At 45.7% G+C, this 16,342-nt stretch overlaps 1 protein-coding gene across 1 annotated transcript in view; it reads right to left on the reverse strand.

Moving 5' to 3' along the window:
* Positions 1-1,409: 1,409 nt before the first annotated feature.
* The window catches only part of STRADA (STE20 related adaptor alpha), a gene marked incomplete in the record, with an annotated part of 36,195 nt that continues 21,262 nt past the window's right edge, over positions 1,410-16,342 (reverse strand). The window contains 9 exon segments of the mRNA XM_034755973.1: positions 1,410-2,896; positions 3,658-3,700; positions 5,254-5,495; positions 7,371-7,475; positions 9,469-9,640; positions 10,876-10,999; positions 11,128-11,236; positions 13,273-13,394; positions 14,000-14,102. Of these exon segments, the coding sequence (XP_034611864.1) occupies positions 2,744-2,896; positions 3,658-3,700; positions 5,254-5,495; positions 7,371-7,475; positions 9,469-9,640; positions 10,876-10,999; positions 11,128-11,236; positions 13,273-13,394; positions 14,000-14,051 (1,122 nt within the window).

A 16,342-nucleotide genomic window follows, 5' to 3' on the forward strand; every position in this document is an offset into this window, starting at 1 on the left:
GTGCAGTGAATGGGAGCTCAGGCTGGATTTAATGGGATTGCTTAGCTGGCTCCAGCCCACTGTGCTAGAATTCCTTTGGGCATTTGAAATCTAAACTAAATTACAAGAGTAAAAGGGCATCCAATCAATCTTCTTCAGCTAGACCGGCTGTCACCGCCACAACCCACCAGGAGAAGCTTCAGCTCACAGGTTAGTTGGGGGAGCTTTATGCCTCTGAAAACAAGGGTTGGGTATCCTAAGGTTTTCACCTTGACTGTGGCAGTGACGTCAGACACTGAGGGAGGGTGAAGCAGGGTGGATTTGTCATGCACAAAGGATTATTTCTGGCATTTACTAAAATGAAGAGCAGTTTAATAGGTGTAATTTCCTGGAGCTCTTTTGTTTCCCTAGGTATCATCCCAGGCTGTTTCTACATGTGGGTTGAAGAGCCTTTTCCCCCTCCTCCCTAAACCTGTTAAGAGTCTCAAGGTAGTGTCTTGATTTTCACTCTTCAAGACAGCCCCATGATAATACAGTAACAAGGGTCCCAGTGTTAGTCATTAGCTAGAAGTTTTAGGTCTGCCTACTTCTGACAGCTACATCTGTACAAGGGCCATTCACATGGTGGGAAAACACAGCCCTTTTAGTTCTACACAGCTTCAAATAAACCACTTCCCTTCCTACACTGTACTGTGACCCTGGCAGATGCCAGTCCTTGAGGTTAGAGCTGCACTGATTTCCTCCTGTAGCAAGCGCTTCCCGGGATTCATGCCCCAGGCTGGTGTTAGAGAAGGAGGCGGCTGTGCTACTGAAGCAGCTATCGTTTCAGGCAACACTAAGCTGACCTCTGCCAAGTCTGTGGTCGGCCAGGTCCCATTGCACTTTTTGCAGAAAGGGGGGGTTCTGGATTGTGTCCTGGGCCCGTTCCAATGCATGTAATGACATTCTGCCTCTAAACTCCCACCCCCGCAGCTGCAGGTTCAGTGGTACTGTATTTGTTTCCTGTCCTTCACGCTGCTGTGTTGTTAAATGACTGCACTTCAGTGGTGGGCAAAGTGACCCTTTCCTAGTACTTTACACAGTCTAAACACCTCACCTTTGCTGGATAAAGTACCCAACCGAAGGTCTAAACAAAAATGAGACTCTCTAGCTCTTTTATAGCACTTCTCAGTATCTCTCACAGCGCTTTGCAAAGGAAGGTCAGTGTCACGGGCCTCATTTTAACATTGTTGCCACGTATAAGGCAATATCCGCCCACTGCCTCTCATTGCAAGTTGCTCCTTCAGACCAACACGATTCACGGATTAAGGCCAGAAGGGACCATCGCGATCATCTTGTGTGACGACCTGCATAACAGGCCAAGTCAGGCTGGTCAAGGAGGAGAGGGACCCTTCAGCATCTGCACAGAGCTAAGGAAATACAAGGAACGCTTCAGAAATACTTACATTTTTATTTGTTTTGGCAACAAAACTAGAGTAACAAACTTTATTCGGGTTCAAGTACAGTTTATAAACACAAAAAGGACTTGTTGCCAGCACCACTGCTCTCGGTGACCACCAGTACAGGACCGGATTCTCAGTGCTTCATTGAGAAGGAAGATCTATGATGCTTAGAAAGGATGAACAAAAGGCCTTAAAATGCAGTCTGGAGAACCGGACCACCACAGTGAAGGGAGGAGCTGCCACAGCAGCAGAGGCTCCGCCCATGGCAGGGCACAGAGTTGCACAGAAAGCAGCACACAGAGAGCGAGCTCCCAACTTACCTTTCCCCCTCCCATGGTAGGTTCTCAGAAACAGACGCTGGCCAGCACGTTTCATGTAGTGACATTAGCCTTGCTGCAGGAGGAGACCAGCCAGACAAATGGCATTTGTTGTAAAATATAGTATGGTGCCGTTTCAAAGACATTCAAAACGGCATCTTACTTTTAAAAAATGCAGCTGGTGGCTGAGGTGGCTACATGAAGGGACAGGAGCAGCTGGTTAGTCCCAGAAGCTCTTCTGACCTGCACGTCAGGGCATTCAGCACCACATGGCAAGAGTTTAAAAACAAACAACGAAGATCTACCCGTCTCCTTGAAGAGACGAATGCAGCCTTGCAGAGGAATCTCCAAGCCTCTGAGCATGGCTGGAATAGAAGGGGACACCTTTTTCCAGTGCTGTCTGGTCTTCCATTTTCCTCTCAATAAAGCAGCAGGCTACATCTGTTATTGCCAAAAGAGTGACCCCGTGAGAAGAATGCCACGGTGATAACCTGGACATTCTCTTCTAGACCGCCAAGTCTAAGAAGAGTTGCATTCCTTCTCCCCTCTCCCACATTTGTCTCAAAGGCACCCTTGTAAAGGAACAAAACAAAGGGACTATCTAAAGCTAGGCTAAAGACACACAGAACCCTCTGAACATTAGAGAGTCAGTAACATGGGGAAAACGACGTGTATGGAGACCAACAAATTGGGACTGACTCAACTCTGGCGAGCAAAACGAATACAGCCTATACCTGGTGCTTAATAGCAAGAGCTGGGAGGCTCCTGGCACCAAGCAGGAAACATTCAGCATTCCTACAAACAGATCCCTTTTTCCAGCTAGTTTCTGTCCAAGAGTGATTCCAGGCTCTACTCCTCAAGTAAACAGGTGAAGTTCCTTACCATAGTCATGTAAACTCTTCTGCATGTAACATTCATCGCGGCGTCATTTGAGAGGGGTCAATAAATTACTATGTCCAGAAAGCTCCTTCAAGGGCTTGGAACTGTATTATTTGCCACGTTGCTCTAGAATTCCCAGTCATCCACCTCTAGCTGTTCCAGACTGGATACCAGTCCAAAAATGCCACTGGGATCCTGTGGCCGCGTACCTTCGAAGTTGGTGATTGGTGTGACAGGGCGCAATAGTTCAGGAAGTGCTTCGGACGCACGACGTTTGATCTGGAGGCAGAGGGAGAGTTAGTTTTGGTTTGAGCTGTTCTCAGAGGCAAAGGTTTTACGGCATTAGTACCATTTGCACCACATGTATGACATCACAATATGGACTGGGCCAATAGCAGCAGCACAACATACCAGCTGGCCAGGGACATCAGTCCGTCTAACCCAATCTTTTATTGCCCGAGTTAGGAGCGCTGCAGGGTTTGGCACTGTGCCCTCTAAACTTGGTGATAAACCTCCTCAATCTTTTTCTAGGGACATCTCTCTGCCAATTCAGAAACAGTGCTGATGGCACTCGGCCACTAGGAGAGGCCGGCAGAGTTTGGGGGAGGACAAGATCTTTGGCACTGCTGCCAGAATACCCCCTCCTCCACTGACCCCAGGACTCAATGAAATCGAAAAAACAAATTAGGAAAGGGTGGGGGGGGGGGAAGAGAGAAGGGAAATTCAATGAGATTTGAGTTCAGATTATAACCGGAGAAAAAAGCTAAGACGATTTTGTACAACTAGTAGGCTGCCCCCAAACATACCCATGCAAGCCAAGCTCTTTGAAACTTGGTCCTTCCTGGCTATAGGCGTTTAGCAAGAACCCCGTCTAAATGGTGCTTTCAGTGCTGAGCTATCCAGAGGGGAGGAGTCAACAGCAATGTCTTCCCACCCCCATCCTCAGAACTCTGCTCCCCACAGCTGAGGAAACGGCCCAGGAAGGGGTTACCACGGGAAGGCCACAGCCCTCTACCAGAAGATTAAATGAACCACTTTACCTGCTTGAAAAAGGAATGATTCAGCAGGGTGCTTGCACTTGGCCTGTACAAAAGAGAATTAGAAGGGAACGAATCACCATACAAGAGTTGAGTGTGATTAGCGTAAATGACACTGACCTTCTAACAGCTCTCCTCTGGGTCTTTACAAGCTCTTTACAAACACTCACCCGCTGTGAGATATAGGGCAAGATGATTCTTATTTTACTGAGTGGGGAAACTGAGGCACAGACAGAGGGTGAGACTTAACCAAGGTCACATAGCAAACGAGTGGCGAAGGTTGGAACAGAATCCTGGTCTCCTGACTCAGGGCTGTACCTCGCCCGTTTATACGCCGTAGCAACTTTTATCCTCTAGGCATCCCCAGAGGGATTGACAAAGGAAGGAGTTAAGCACCTTTGCCATTAGAATCTGCTTCACAAGAGGCAAAGTTGTTGGCCAGAATGACCAGGTTATCCCTAAAGATTTCTCAAAGGGCCATGGGATCTGTAGCTCCTTCCGTAAGGCTTGGTCCACACTGGGGCGGGGGATCAATCTAGGAAACGCAACTTCAGCTACGAGACTAGCGTAGCTGAAGTCGACGTTTCCTAGATCGAACTAAGTTTACTTACTGCGGGTCCACGCGGCGCAGGCAAGCTCCCCCGTCGACAGCGCTTCCTCCTCTCGGCGAGCAGGAGTTCCGCAGTCGACGGGGGAGCGCTTCTGGGATCGATTTATCGCGTCCAGATGAGATGCGATAAATCAATCCCAGAAGATCGATCTCTACCCGCCGAATCAGGCAGGTAGTGTGGACCTAGCCTAAGACAGCAGCATGATTGAAGACAGAGCAATCAATTAACTGAGAAGCCCTGTGATGCAGTTATCACAGGGACAATCACTGCCCTGTATACTCCTCTCCCCTGGACAGCGAAAGAAGCTATACCCGAGGACACAGCAAAAACTTCTGCTAGCCCAAATTATGAATAGTCTATTCTAGTTACAGAGAAGTTTACCACAGAGTAAGATGACAACACGGCCCTGGCTAACTAGAAAAGGAAATGCTGTTCTTGCTCCGTTCTCAGCTTTTATTCATTGAAGTCTCAAGCTGAGCTCTCCTGGTTGGATAATGAAACTGTTTCTGGGACAACGTGGTCTAGTGGGAATGCGAGTCGCCAATCCTGTGTTAGTTTCCCCAATATGCCACAGACTCAATGTGCAGCATTGGGCAAGACATTTAACCTCTCTGCCTCAGTTTCTCCATCTGTAAAATGAGGGAAACACCTCCCAAGATGGTTGTGAGGCTTAATAACTGAAATTCTTTGGGGTTCTCTGATGCAAGGTCCTATCAAAGTGCTACATATTCTAACCGCTTTCAGGCTATATATTTATAGGTATTCCGGACAGTGCTTTTGCAGTACATATGGGGCACCTCTTCACACAGCCATGCTTTTAATCAGAGATCACTGAACGAAACGCCAATACTGAGACCCAACTCAAAAGCCATGGTGAGAGATCAGGATTAAAACAATTTTTAAACCACAGAGTCCATAATTACAGTAGCCAAGCCCCGAATGGTGTTTAGAGCAGATCTGTAACCAAGCATTCCCATTCCGGCTGTACCTCAAGTCCGAGTTACGCTGCAGGCACTGCTCTACAAAGTGATGGAAGTGGGGGGAGAAAGTCCGATGGTAAGGGTGCAGTGTTGACTCCCCATTGGCGGCCCTCACGTTGCTAACTGCCATCCCTTCACCAATCCCGGAGTTAGCACACGAGCGGGATGTTTTCATGGTCAGCTCCTCGGCAGGGATCGTGGTGGTGTCTAGCAGGCAGGGAACAGTTCCGTTCAGCTTCTCCAACAGCATCTGAAATGGAATTGGATGAAAGCACGTCACATGCATGATACAGACTAGATACATTTAAGAGAGCAGGCCAGGATGTATCTGAAGTTTAAATACTCTGCCACAATCTTCAGTTGTGTCCTGCAAGTGGTCCAGGGTCTGCATGTGTTGTATTTTCATTCAGCACTGCTCTTACTGCAGGACTTAGACACTAGTGTCCTGAGTTGCTGTTCTAACATAGATTGTATTACATGAACTTTATGGGCCAAATTCCCTTCTCACACAGGGCCCGTTCGTGCACATTCCAGAGCGCTCTCAACCTGTCAGCAATTCACAGTATCAAGCCTGCTGCGTGGTTCCATGAAGTCAGAGCAGTTATACACATGTTACAGTGCAGCATTCGGCCCCTTGCAGCGGTCATACTTGATGGCAAGTCTGTAGGTCTCCTAATCCAAGAGGCAGGCAAAGTTCTTAATTCTTTGTTATAACCTGGAATGATGCCACATTCCTGAAGGGCGGAGGTGGTTATAGGGAGGAGATCAGGACACCTCTGCTTTCATATTAGATTCCCCTGGTTTGGGATAGTTGCTCTCCTGGAGCTCCTGTTGGATCCTGGTTCCCTCAGCAGCATTTAGTCCCCTTCATTCTTGCACCAAGGTTTCATGAAGTGGCTCAATGTGAAAGTTGATTTGGGTTAAAAAGCAGAAAGGGGAGAGTAGATCAGGAGAAAGCAGCACGTCCAGGGCCCGTTTACATAACAAACCTCCAATAACCCTACACTTATCTAGGAATGCACAGAACAATGTTTTCTGTTTGGGAGTGATGTTATGATCTGGACTGGACACCAGAGCTCAGGAAGCGTGAACGCTCCAACTTGGCACAGGTGACATGTAACAACCCATCTACCACTGCTCTCAGTAACCTGTGTGCAGAAGGTTGTTATAAATGTTAATCAAGTTCTGTACCTGGACTTTTCTAGCAGTAGAATGGTACATTTCTAATCTGTCTTTCAAGGTGTGCCCCAGAACCCATACTACACTTGACCAGAGCTATGTTAAAATGTTGCCCTGGGAGAAAACAGAAGGTGACACCAAGATGCTCTGGTCAATCTGCAAATGAGGACTGACTTATTTTGAACTGAATGGACCTGCTCCTGCTTCCACTGAAACCAATAAGATTTGATAGAGACCAAAATGGGAGCAGGATCTTGGTACTGAAGGAGACTAACTGTAACAGTCTTCAATTCTCTGTCTACTGCACTGTTTGTAATACACCTCTACCCAGATATAACGTGACCCGATAGAACACGAATCCGGATATAACGCAGTAAAGCAGCGCTCCGGGGTGGGGTGGGGCTGTGCAGCCCCAAGAGGAAAAAAAGGGAAGGTTTTATTACACATTAAAAAACTCCAAAAAGGTGTCAAGTCAATCAATAATAATCTTATAACAGAGACCTTCAGAAGAAACTCCATATTTTGGAACATTTAAAAGAAAACAGGAGACAGAGCATTAGAAAATTTACTGTAGGGAACAATTCTGCGCTGACGAGGAGATAACCTAATAGATCTTTTCCAATGCTAATTTCTACGTATGCCTTTATGTACCTCTGAGATGCAGACTCTGGTAGAGTGGAAGTCAGCAGTAGTTTAACAGGTAAGAAAGGAAAGAAGAGAGGCAAGGGTTATTACCCTTACTTTTGTGCAGAGTGCCATTAGAGATCTTTCACGACCTCAAGAGCTCAGAATCTGTCACATCTCATTACAAACACAGCTGCTGCCAGTAACTTGGTTCTTTGCATTTAGGTATTATTGACAGCTACAGAATTCACTTTCCTAACTGCACAGCATGCCGTTATCAGGTTGGGATGGAAGGAGAGCCCACGCAGCTTGTAATCCCTACCTGAGTAGCAGGCATGTCCTTGAATGGGACGTGGCCATTTGCCAGTTCACAGGCTGTTATCCCCACACTGTATATGTCGGATTTTGCATCATAACCCTGGAGATTCTAGAACCAAAGAGTGGGATGCAGAGAATTAGCTATAAAGTCAGTGAAGTGTTATGCTTATCCTTGTGGGAATCTGATCAGGTACCTGAAGGGGAAGGACAAAAACAAACAAACAATTAAACCAAAGTACCCCGGTTCCCACAACAGAGTATTTGTAGATGTTTCACACTACAAGGCAACAAGGTTTGAGGTTGTTTGTTTTTAAAAGAAAATGTAGCTCTCTGTGTGCTGGTGATCAGTTTCTTTGGAAGGAGACAGAAGGAGGACTGCCCAGTGGTTAGGGCGCTAGTGTGCGACTTGGGAGATCCAGGTTTAGTTCCCTGCTCTTCCACTGACTTCCTGTGTGAGCTTGGGCAAGTTACTTAATCTTTCAGTGCTTTAGCTCCCCATCTGTAAAATGGGGATAATAGCACTGCCCTACCTCACAAGGAGTTTGCAAAGACAATTAGACTGTGAGGTGCTTCAGCACTTGGTAACGGGGGCCACATAAATACCCAAGATACATTCTTTTAGATACAGAAAGAGAATGACCATTTCATGTAAACTGTAACTCAGAAACTAGAATTTGGGGCGTGCTCCATCCAGTTCCCCTCCATTTCACACCACTATGCAGACTCCCCTCTGGAGCTTAGCCCCCGTACAGGCACAAAACTCCATAACCAACGCTCTAGTCCCGGCCTTTCTGAAGGCTTATTTTGCCCCCATTGATCACCCGCTTCCCCCTTAGGCCGGGCTGATTACACTGCTGCCGTTTTTAAAGGAAAAAAAGAGAGAGCCAAGAAAGAATGAAAACTCATCAGGAGGAAAGGTGACGATAAAAGTCTCTTCGGGTTTAACTTTTGGGAGCAACGCACAGCACAGCGGCTCTAAACAGTGAGCAGCCAGAAACCCAGAGAGCCATGGGAACAGACTGACAACACAAGGGAATGCGTATAACAAGATCAGAGACAAGCATTATTACACTCATTAACATGCTACGGTGACAGCATGAGTGCTGTTAGCAGGGGCTCAGTGACAGACCTGGCATTCAAGATTCCACCCAGTTTAAAGGAGTCTGTTTTAGCAGCTCTCCTGCCACCCCAGGTGCCTATCTGTGGGAGAGTAAACGGTCTTTCTCCCAGTTGCCATGGAGAGACCACTGAATACGATGTCCTATGGCAGGGGTTCTCAACCTCTTTCTTTCTGAGCCCCCGCCCTAAACATGCTATAAAAACTCCACGGCCCACCTGTGCCACAACTGGCTTTCTACATATAAAATCCAGAGCCGGCGCTAGGGGGTGGCAAGCAGGGTAACTGCCTGGGGCCCCACGCCACAGGGGCCCCCAAGCTAAGTTCGGCTTCAGCCTCGGGTGGCGGGACTCAGGACCCCAGACTTCAGCACCTACGGGGCGGGGGTTTGGGTTACTTCCCTGGGCCACAGCGAGTCTAACACTATCCCTGCTTGGCAGACCCCCTGAAACCTGCTCATGGCCCCCCCAGGGGGCCCCAGAGCCCCGGTTGAGAACCACTGCCCTATGGAATGAAAAGATGCCTCTGTGGGCAACTCAGAAGGCTCACGTTCAGTGTCATGGGGGCAGTACGGCTAACGGGCTGCGCTCGCCACCAGGATATGAAATGCCAAGTTGACATGAATGGGGGTCCAGAGCAGTATGACCCACTCAGGACAACAGGCAAGTTTTGTCATTAAAATGCCAAAGGCCCAATTCTCCTGCTTGCAGAATCAGAGTAGCTCCCATTGAAACCCATGGTGGGGGAAAATCAGGCTCCAAGAAGGTCTGTGCTGCCTTTTCCAAGAACCATTATACAAGTTTTGTTACATGATCAGATGCCCTCCCCAGGCTACAAAATTAGCCTGAAAATAGTTCCTTGCTTCTTGGCAAGAAATCCCAGCAACAGTGAAGGACATGGGGGGTCTCTGTCCACTAGTGAGAAAGTCAACGTTGACAAAGAAGAGGAGAGTGAGCCATGAAATGACAGTAGTTCTATACAATACCTGCTGCAAGACTTCAGGACTGAGCCACGGTAGGACCTTGATGCTATACTTGGGGAAGTCATGGACAACTCTGAGCCGCTGCCCGTGGTTGATCATGCTTAGGTTACTGCGCAGGCCTGAGAGGTACACCTTCCCATCCACAGAGATCAGGATGTGGCTGGCTTTCACACTCCTTAAAGCAAAGGGGACCAGAAATAGGAAGTCAACACATGGTCAAGGATCATCTACCTTAGAAGGATGTTAAATTCCTTACCAGCATCCATGTGAGAAGGTTATTCTATAGGGATTTAAGGAAGGTATATTCTGAAACCTACGCACATTGAACATCCAGTGAAAATATGTGACAGAGTGAGTACCAATAGCCTAGAATAATCAGGTTTTGAAACCTAAGTCCAAGTATGTGTGGCAGCCATGTTAGTGTTTATCAGGAAAAACATTAATCTGATTAAGGGTCTGGAGGCACTGATTTAAGAGGAGAGATTAAAAGAGATAAATATCTGCTGCTTGGCAAGGTGATATTTGCATAAGCATAAATAAAGCCTCATCTCTTTAAAAAAAAAAAAAAAGTAACTGTACCATTAATCTAAAAAAGCTAGGAGAGAGAACTAAAAGTGAAAGTACCTGGAAAGTATGAAACCGTAATTTATTGGCCATTCCACTGGATGAAGGAATAGGCTATCACCTCCCTAACGTGACAATGGGACAGTAGAGTGAACAATGATGGAAGGATGGGAATAATGCAATCTGCTCATTCCCTTAGAGGTTTTGCTTGGATATTGTGTGAGGTCATTACAACCACCATAAAATACAGATGGACCCGCTTCACTGAAGCCTCAACACAGAGGCGTAAACTACATCAGAAAGACCCCTCTGCACCCTAAGGATAGAGAAGAATATTCACTCAAGGGAGGGCAGATGGTTGCCTATCCACTGGAGGGGGCAGCTTTAATTCCTATCTGGGGCTCCATGGAAGTTAGTATATCCCTTGAGTATGCCCTCTTCCCAGCTAGCCTTCCAACTTCCTTGGTAAAAAGGAAGATGCATCTGTTTTCTGCTGTCACAACCTCCCTCCTCTCATCTTTCCACCTTGGGGACCCCGTGGAAGGGTTTACTTCAGCAAAAGCGTCCTCTAGCCCCAAGTTACCAGTAAACTTTGCCTCAGGAATACTCTGCGGTTTGCTTTTTTAAAGTACTATTTCTGTGGTAATGAGAAGTCCAGGACAGGACAATGGACATGGACAATAAAGCTCTCTACAGCAGCAGCAAGGCAAGCTCCCCTGCACTGGCAAGCTAGATGCAAACCATATTCTTATTCCAAATCCCTTGAGATACCTAGTCCCATCTGGATGAATATTGTTTGTAAGCATTTCCTACAGAAAGTGATACAGAGAGCAATTTCCTTTTTACCTATGTACATAGCCCATATGGTGAATGTAGTCAAGAGCCTTCAGAACGCCCTGGAGGATATAAGCAATAGCTAGTTCACTCATTCCATCCATGAAATGGGTACAGATTAAATCCTTTGCAGAACCTAAAGAGATGAAAAAACATTTTTTTGACGGAGCAGGAAAAACAGAGGACACTCACCTAAATAAAGATGATTTCACAGATGCTAAAGCAGTCTGGTCAGATAGCAAACATATTCTCCTCTCCACCTACCATAAGCCATGAAGGAGGTCGCTACCCATAGCTCATTGTCAGCTATGAAGGTCGCTTTATACGGCACAATGTTGGGGTGGTTGAAGAGTTTGGACACATGAAGCTCACCCTAAAAGCAAAAGGATATTTTGAATCAGTACAAAATAAATAAATACAAAACTCCAGATATGATACAGAGGAAGGTTAAACTGGACAAAAAGTAGCACTTTGATTGTCTGCCAACAGACTGACTTGAATCTACTCTTCACCTGAGAAGATCTCGTCTCTCCTTTTGCAGATAAAGAGGGAAGATATAACAGCTAAAATAATCTCTCACCAGAATAAGATTTTCCCGGGACGAGGTCTGTGCATAGGCAATAGTTGCTTAGCACTGAATCCAGGAGCTTCCAAGTTAGTGCAACATGTCTGGCAATCCCAACTTCCAGCATAAAGGAATAGTCATGTGGGAAATTTTACATTCATTCAAAGAACACACATACTAAACCCCCACCCCAAATATCTGTTCTGACAATCTCTGCGCAAGGGCTACTTGGTGTTTATATCATGATGTGTCAACATTAATACCTATTTGAATGAATTTACTGGAGAAGGATAAACAAATTATGACATCAGAGCGCCTGTATTTGGAACTTAATATACTATTTCCTTGCACTAATCTTCTTTTGAAACGGAGGAGCACATAGGATGCGATTACAGCAGTTTGGTACGGAAAGATCATTGGGTTCTTCCTCTTCAAGTGCAACGTATAATCCTTTAGAAGAGAACGGATTAGATACAAGTGATTGATTTTAACCGGAAGAACAATCCCCTTAGAACAGTGGTTCTCAGCCAGGGGTACACAGAGGTCTTCCGGGGGGTACATCAACTCATCTAGATTTGCGCCTAGTTTTACAACAGGCTACATAAAAAGCACTAGCAAATCAGTACAAACTAAAATTTTATACAGACACCGATTTGTTTATACTGCTCGATATAGAATACTATTTATCTATTCATTCCAACTGATTTATAATTATATGGTAAAAATGAGAAGGTAAGCAATTTTTCAGTAACAGTGCACTGTGACACTTCTGTATTTTTATGTCTGATTTTGTAAGCAAGTTGTTTTTAAGTGAGGTGAAACTTGGGGCTACGCAAGACAAATCAGACTCCTGAAAGAGGTAGAGTAGTCTGGAAAGGTTGAGAGCCGCTGCCTTAGAATAATACTCTGCTTTCAGAGCAACTTCCACCTTGGACCTCAAAGTACTTTACAAACATGAATCACCTCACAACATGCTCGTGAGATGGGCAAAGATCCCCATTTCACAATTCAAAAACCAGGCAAAGAGAAGTGACTTGCTCATGACCAGACAGCAGCTGAGATGATTCCAGAGAACCCAGAACACTAGAAACTCAGTCCAGTGCACGAATCCCTAGACCAGGGGTAGACAACCTATGGCACGCGTGCCGAAGGCGGCCCACGAGCTGATTTTCAGTGGCACTCACACTGCCCAGGTCCTGGCCACTGGTCCGGGGACTCTGAGTTTTATTTTACTTTTAAATGAAGCTTCTTAAACATTTTAAAAACCTTATTTACTTTACATACAACAATAGTTTAGTTATATTATAGACTTCTAGAAAGAGACCTTCTAAAAAGGTTAAAATGTATGACTGGCCCACGAAACCTTACATTAGAGTGAATAAATGAAGACTCGGCGCATCACTTCTGAAAGGTTGCCTACCCCTGCCCTAGACACTCCACCATCAGCTTCAAAATAATTTTAGAAGTATCATCCAATTAACATTTACAAAACTATAACTCAGTCTGAAGGAGTATCTACTGCCAGCACCTTACAATGGTTTTATAATTTGACTATTTCTTCATTAGGATAATTGGTCTTTGTGGGCCAGTATTGCATCTACTGTGTTAAAGTTCAGAGGGGTGAGGTTCTTACCCACGAAAGCTTATGCTCCCAATACTTCTGTTAGTCTTAAAAGTGCCACAGGACCCTCTGTTGCTTTGTGTTAAAGTTGTACAGCATCCTAGATACTTAGCAATGGACACCTTAGAAAACATTTAACAACCTGCAGCTGAGATCCTAGGAGTCATGTTCTTTCAATATACATGAAAGATGCAGTGCCCCATTCTAAAGATTGTAGCATCACCTGCAAGAATGTCACCATCTCATTGGTGCAGGCTTCCAGGTTAATCCTTCTGACTGTGACATACTCTCCTGATGGTTTATACCTGGCCAGGTTCACCGTCATCAGCTCCTCAAAGCCGTGGCCTGAAAAGAGAGTGAGATTAACCCCGTAAGCACAAATACAATTGACTGTGTGTTGTGGGAAAGCTTCCACCAACACTTCCTCCTTAGCAATTACCCTTATCCCGTCTCTCACCTTAACTGTTTTCGTTGGTCTTGTCTAATATAAAAATGTGCCTGTTCTACATCACCTTCCAATTTAGAGCACTCTGCATACAAAACCCATTACTTAAAACCCTGCTGGGAGGTACCTCAGTAATATTCCTATTTTACAGATTTGGAAACTGAGGCACAGAGAGATGAAGTGACCTGCCAAGAGCCATACAGGGAAAGCCAGGCAAAGCCAGGTATGAGACTCAAGAGTCCCAGCTGATACCCTTTTGCTTCAACCTCAAAACCACACCTCCTCTCATCTAGTATTTATCTTTTACTTTGATTGTAAGAGCTTCAGGACAAGAAACCCATCTTAATTTACATTGTTATATAATGATTTTACTACTACAAAAACAAAACAAAAGAAAGAAAAGACATTTTACATTTCAGAAAACCACCACACAAGAAAAAGTCAGTACCTTACAAAGGAAGACTTCACGAAGAATGAGAATTAGGCGTTTTTCTGGGAACATTACCTATTATGGTGAGCAACTCATAACAGCTGCTGTCTGGTAAAAAGCTGCTCATGGTGTCCCTTTTAGGGGAAGATGCTAGCGACTCGGAGCTCGCATCATTGGTCTAGAAGAGCAAGATAAAAATCAGAAACGGATATTAATTACATCTAGTAGAGAGATCATCTGTTCCACATTATATTTTTGCACATGCTCATAGTATCAGGACATATTTGAGTATAAAAGCTAGCAGTGTCTGCTGTAAATATCTTTAACACAAACTGAAACCCAGAAGATACCTCCTTCCAGAAAAGCCAGACAGCTGCTTTCTATGACATGTAACCAAACAAGGTAATTTAATCATCTACTATAAACCAGAAGGTCTTTTTAAAAAAAAAAGATTTTAACAAAGACAATTACTGTTCCACATGACAGCATTATTCCACCCCTTTGCAATAGCCAGGTTTCTCTCACTCTTTACAGACTTCTGCATCATCTGTTTGCTTGTTCAGGAGTCATAGACTGAAGGCCTGTCTATGGTGGGGGGTTTTTTACACTCTGGCAAGAAGCTTTTCCTGGCTGAGGTTGCTACTGTTAATCCATGCATGCTCTCTCTGTGGCAAAGGCTGACAAAGTTGAACTTGTTTTGCTGCAGGAAGAAGGGATGAATCAACTAAGAAAAGCCCAAGATGCATAGATCAGACACACATGGAAAGAAGCTCCAAACGGGAGCAAAAGTTTAGCTGCAACAAAGAGCTGGTACAAATGAACACGGGAGCAGCAGTCCCACGTCTGTCAGCTTGCATCTTTTCACTACAACTAAAAGAGCTCCCTGCTGTATCTACATGCACAAGCTGAAAAGACAAATGTTCTTCTCTGTTCATGCTAAGTCATGCTTACAACTGATTAAAAACAAGCTGTGCAATTCAACACACAGGCATTACAGTCCAAGTTGCATTACAGGAGCCTGTCTCAAAAACTGACAGATGATTTGATATGTGCAAAAAGAGGCCACAATCTCTGGCAGCGTTAGAAGCACGGTTGCATTCTAATTCTCCTCGGTGGGGGGGTTTCAGAGGAGCAAGAAAAGTCTATACATAGTGTTCAGGCATGTCCCATTATTGCAGTGTATTTTGTCCTTCAGTTACGCTTATACTTAGATGAGTGACAAGGAGGCTCCAGATTTTTCTCTCTGCAACAGACAGACCAAATCTGTTCATTTTATGTCAAGTTTGAATTAGGTGAATTTTTCCTAAACTGCCAGAAACACTAACTCCACCTGGGAGCTGGAAACCCAGGTGTGTCCTTTCTGCCTCAGATCACCAGCCATAAATATTCTACAATCAGACTTTCCTGACAATTTTGCTATTGATGCATGCAGCAGGGGAAAAAAAACAACACAACTCACTCTCCTGTAGCTGCAGTGGAAGTGGAAACACACACTTTTTTCTGTCACTGAAAGAAGGAGGTATAATGCAATGACAAAGAGCCATTAAGTAACAAGAGGCTATTGTAACCATACCCACACTATGGCTTGGTCTACACTACAAAGTTCTGCTGGCATAATTATGTCAGCTAGGAGCGTGAAAAAAAAATCTCACACCCCAGTCAATACCGCTATGCTGGCAAAACCCCTGGTGTAGATGCAATTACACTGGCAGAAGGGTACTTTTGGTCAGCATAGCTAATGTCCTTTGGGGAAATGGTGCAGCTATGCTGGCAGAACTCCTTTGGCTGGTATATGCTGCATCTCCATTAGGGGATACTGTAGCTATTCTGGCAAAAAGCTCCATAATGTAGACCAGGGCCGGCTCCAGGCACCAGCTTAACAAGCAGGTGCTTGGGACGGCCAAAGGAGAGGGGCGGCGGCACCTGCAGCAATTGGGGGGCGGCAGGTCCCTCACTCCCTCTAGGAGCGAAAGACCTGCCGCTGAACTGCCGCTGCCTATCGCGGCTTTCCCACCCCACCCCCCAATTGCCGCCGGCAATCGCGGCTTTTTTTTTTTTTTGCTTGGGGCGGCAGAAATGCTGTAGCCGGCCCTGATGTAGACAAGGCCTGTTTCTCCAACTGGGGTCTGCGGACCCCTTGGGATCTGCAAGGGTACTCCAGGGGTCCGCGGGCCCTGCTGATCAACTCCTCCCCTCCCTCCCAGCAGGGCTGGCTTTAGGAAGTGCGGGGCCCAATTCGAACAGTTTTGACGGGGCCCCGACAGGGATGACTAAAAACAATACAGATCAAAAAAAAACAACGCTTTAAAAAAAACATGTGGGGCTTGTACTCACCAGGCCGCTCTCCTAGTCTTTGGCGGCGGGTCCTTCACTCGCTCCGGGTCTTTGGCGGCACTGAAGGACCCGCCGCCAAAGACC

This window comes from Trachemys scripta, chromosome 23, assembly GCF_013100865.1.
Source record: "Trachemys scripta elegans isolate TJP31775 chromosome 23, CAS_Tse_1.0, whole genome shotgun sequence".
Classification (NCBI taxonomy): domain Eukaryota; kingdom Metazoa; phylum Chordata; order Testudines; family Emydidae; genus Trachemys; species Trachemys scripta.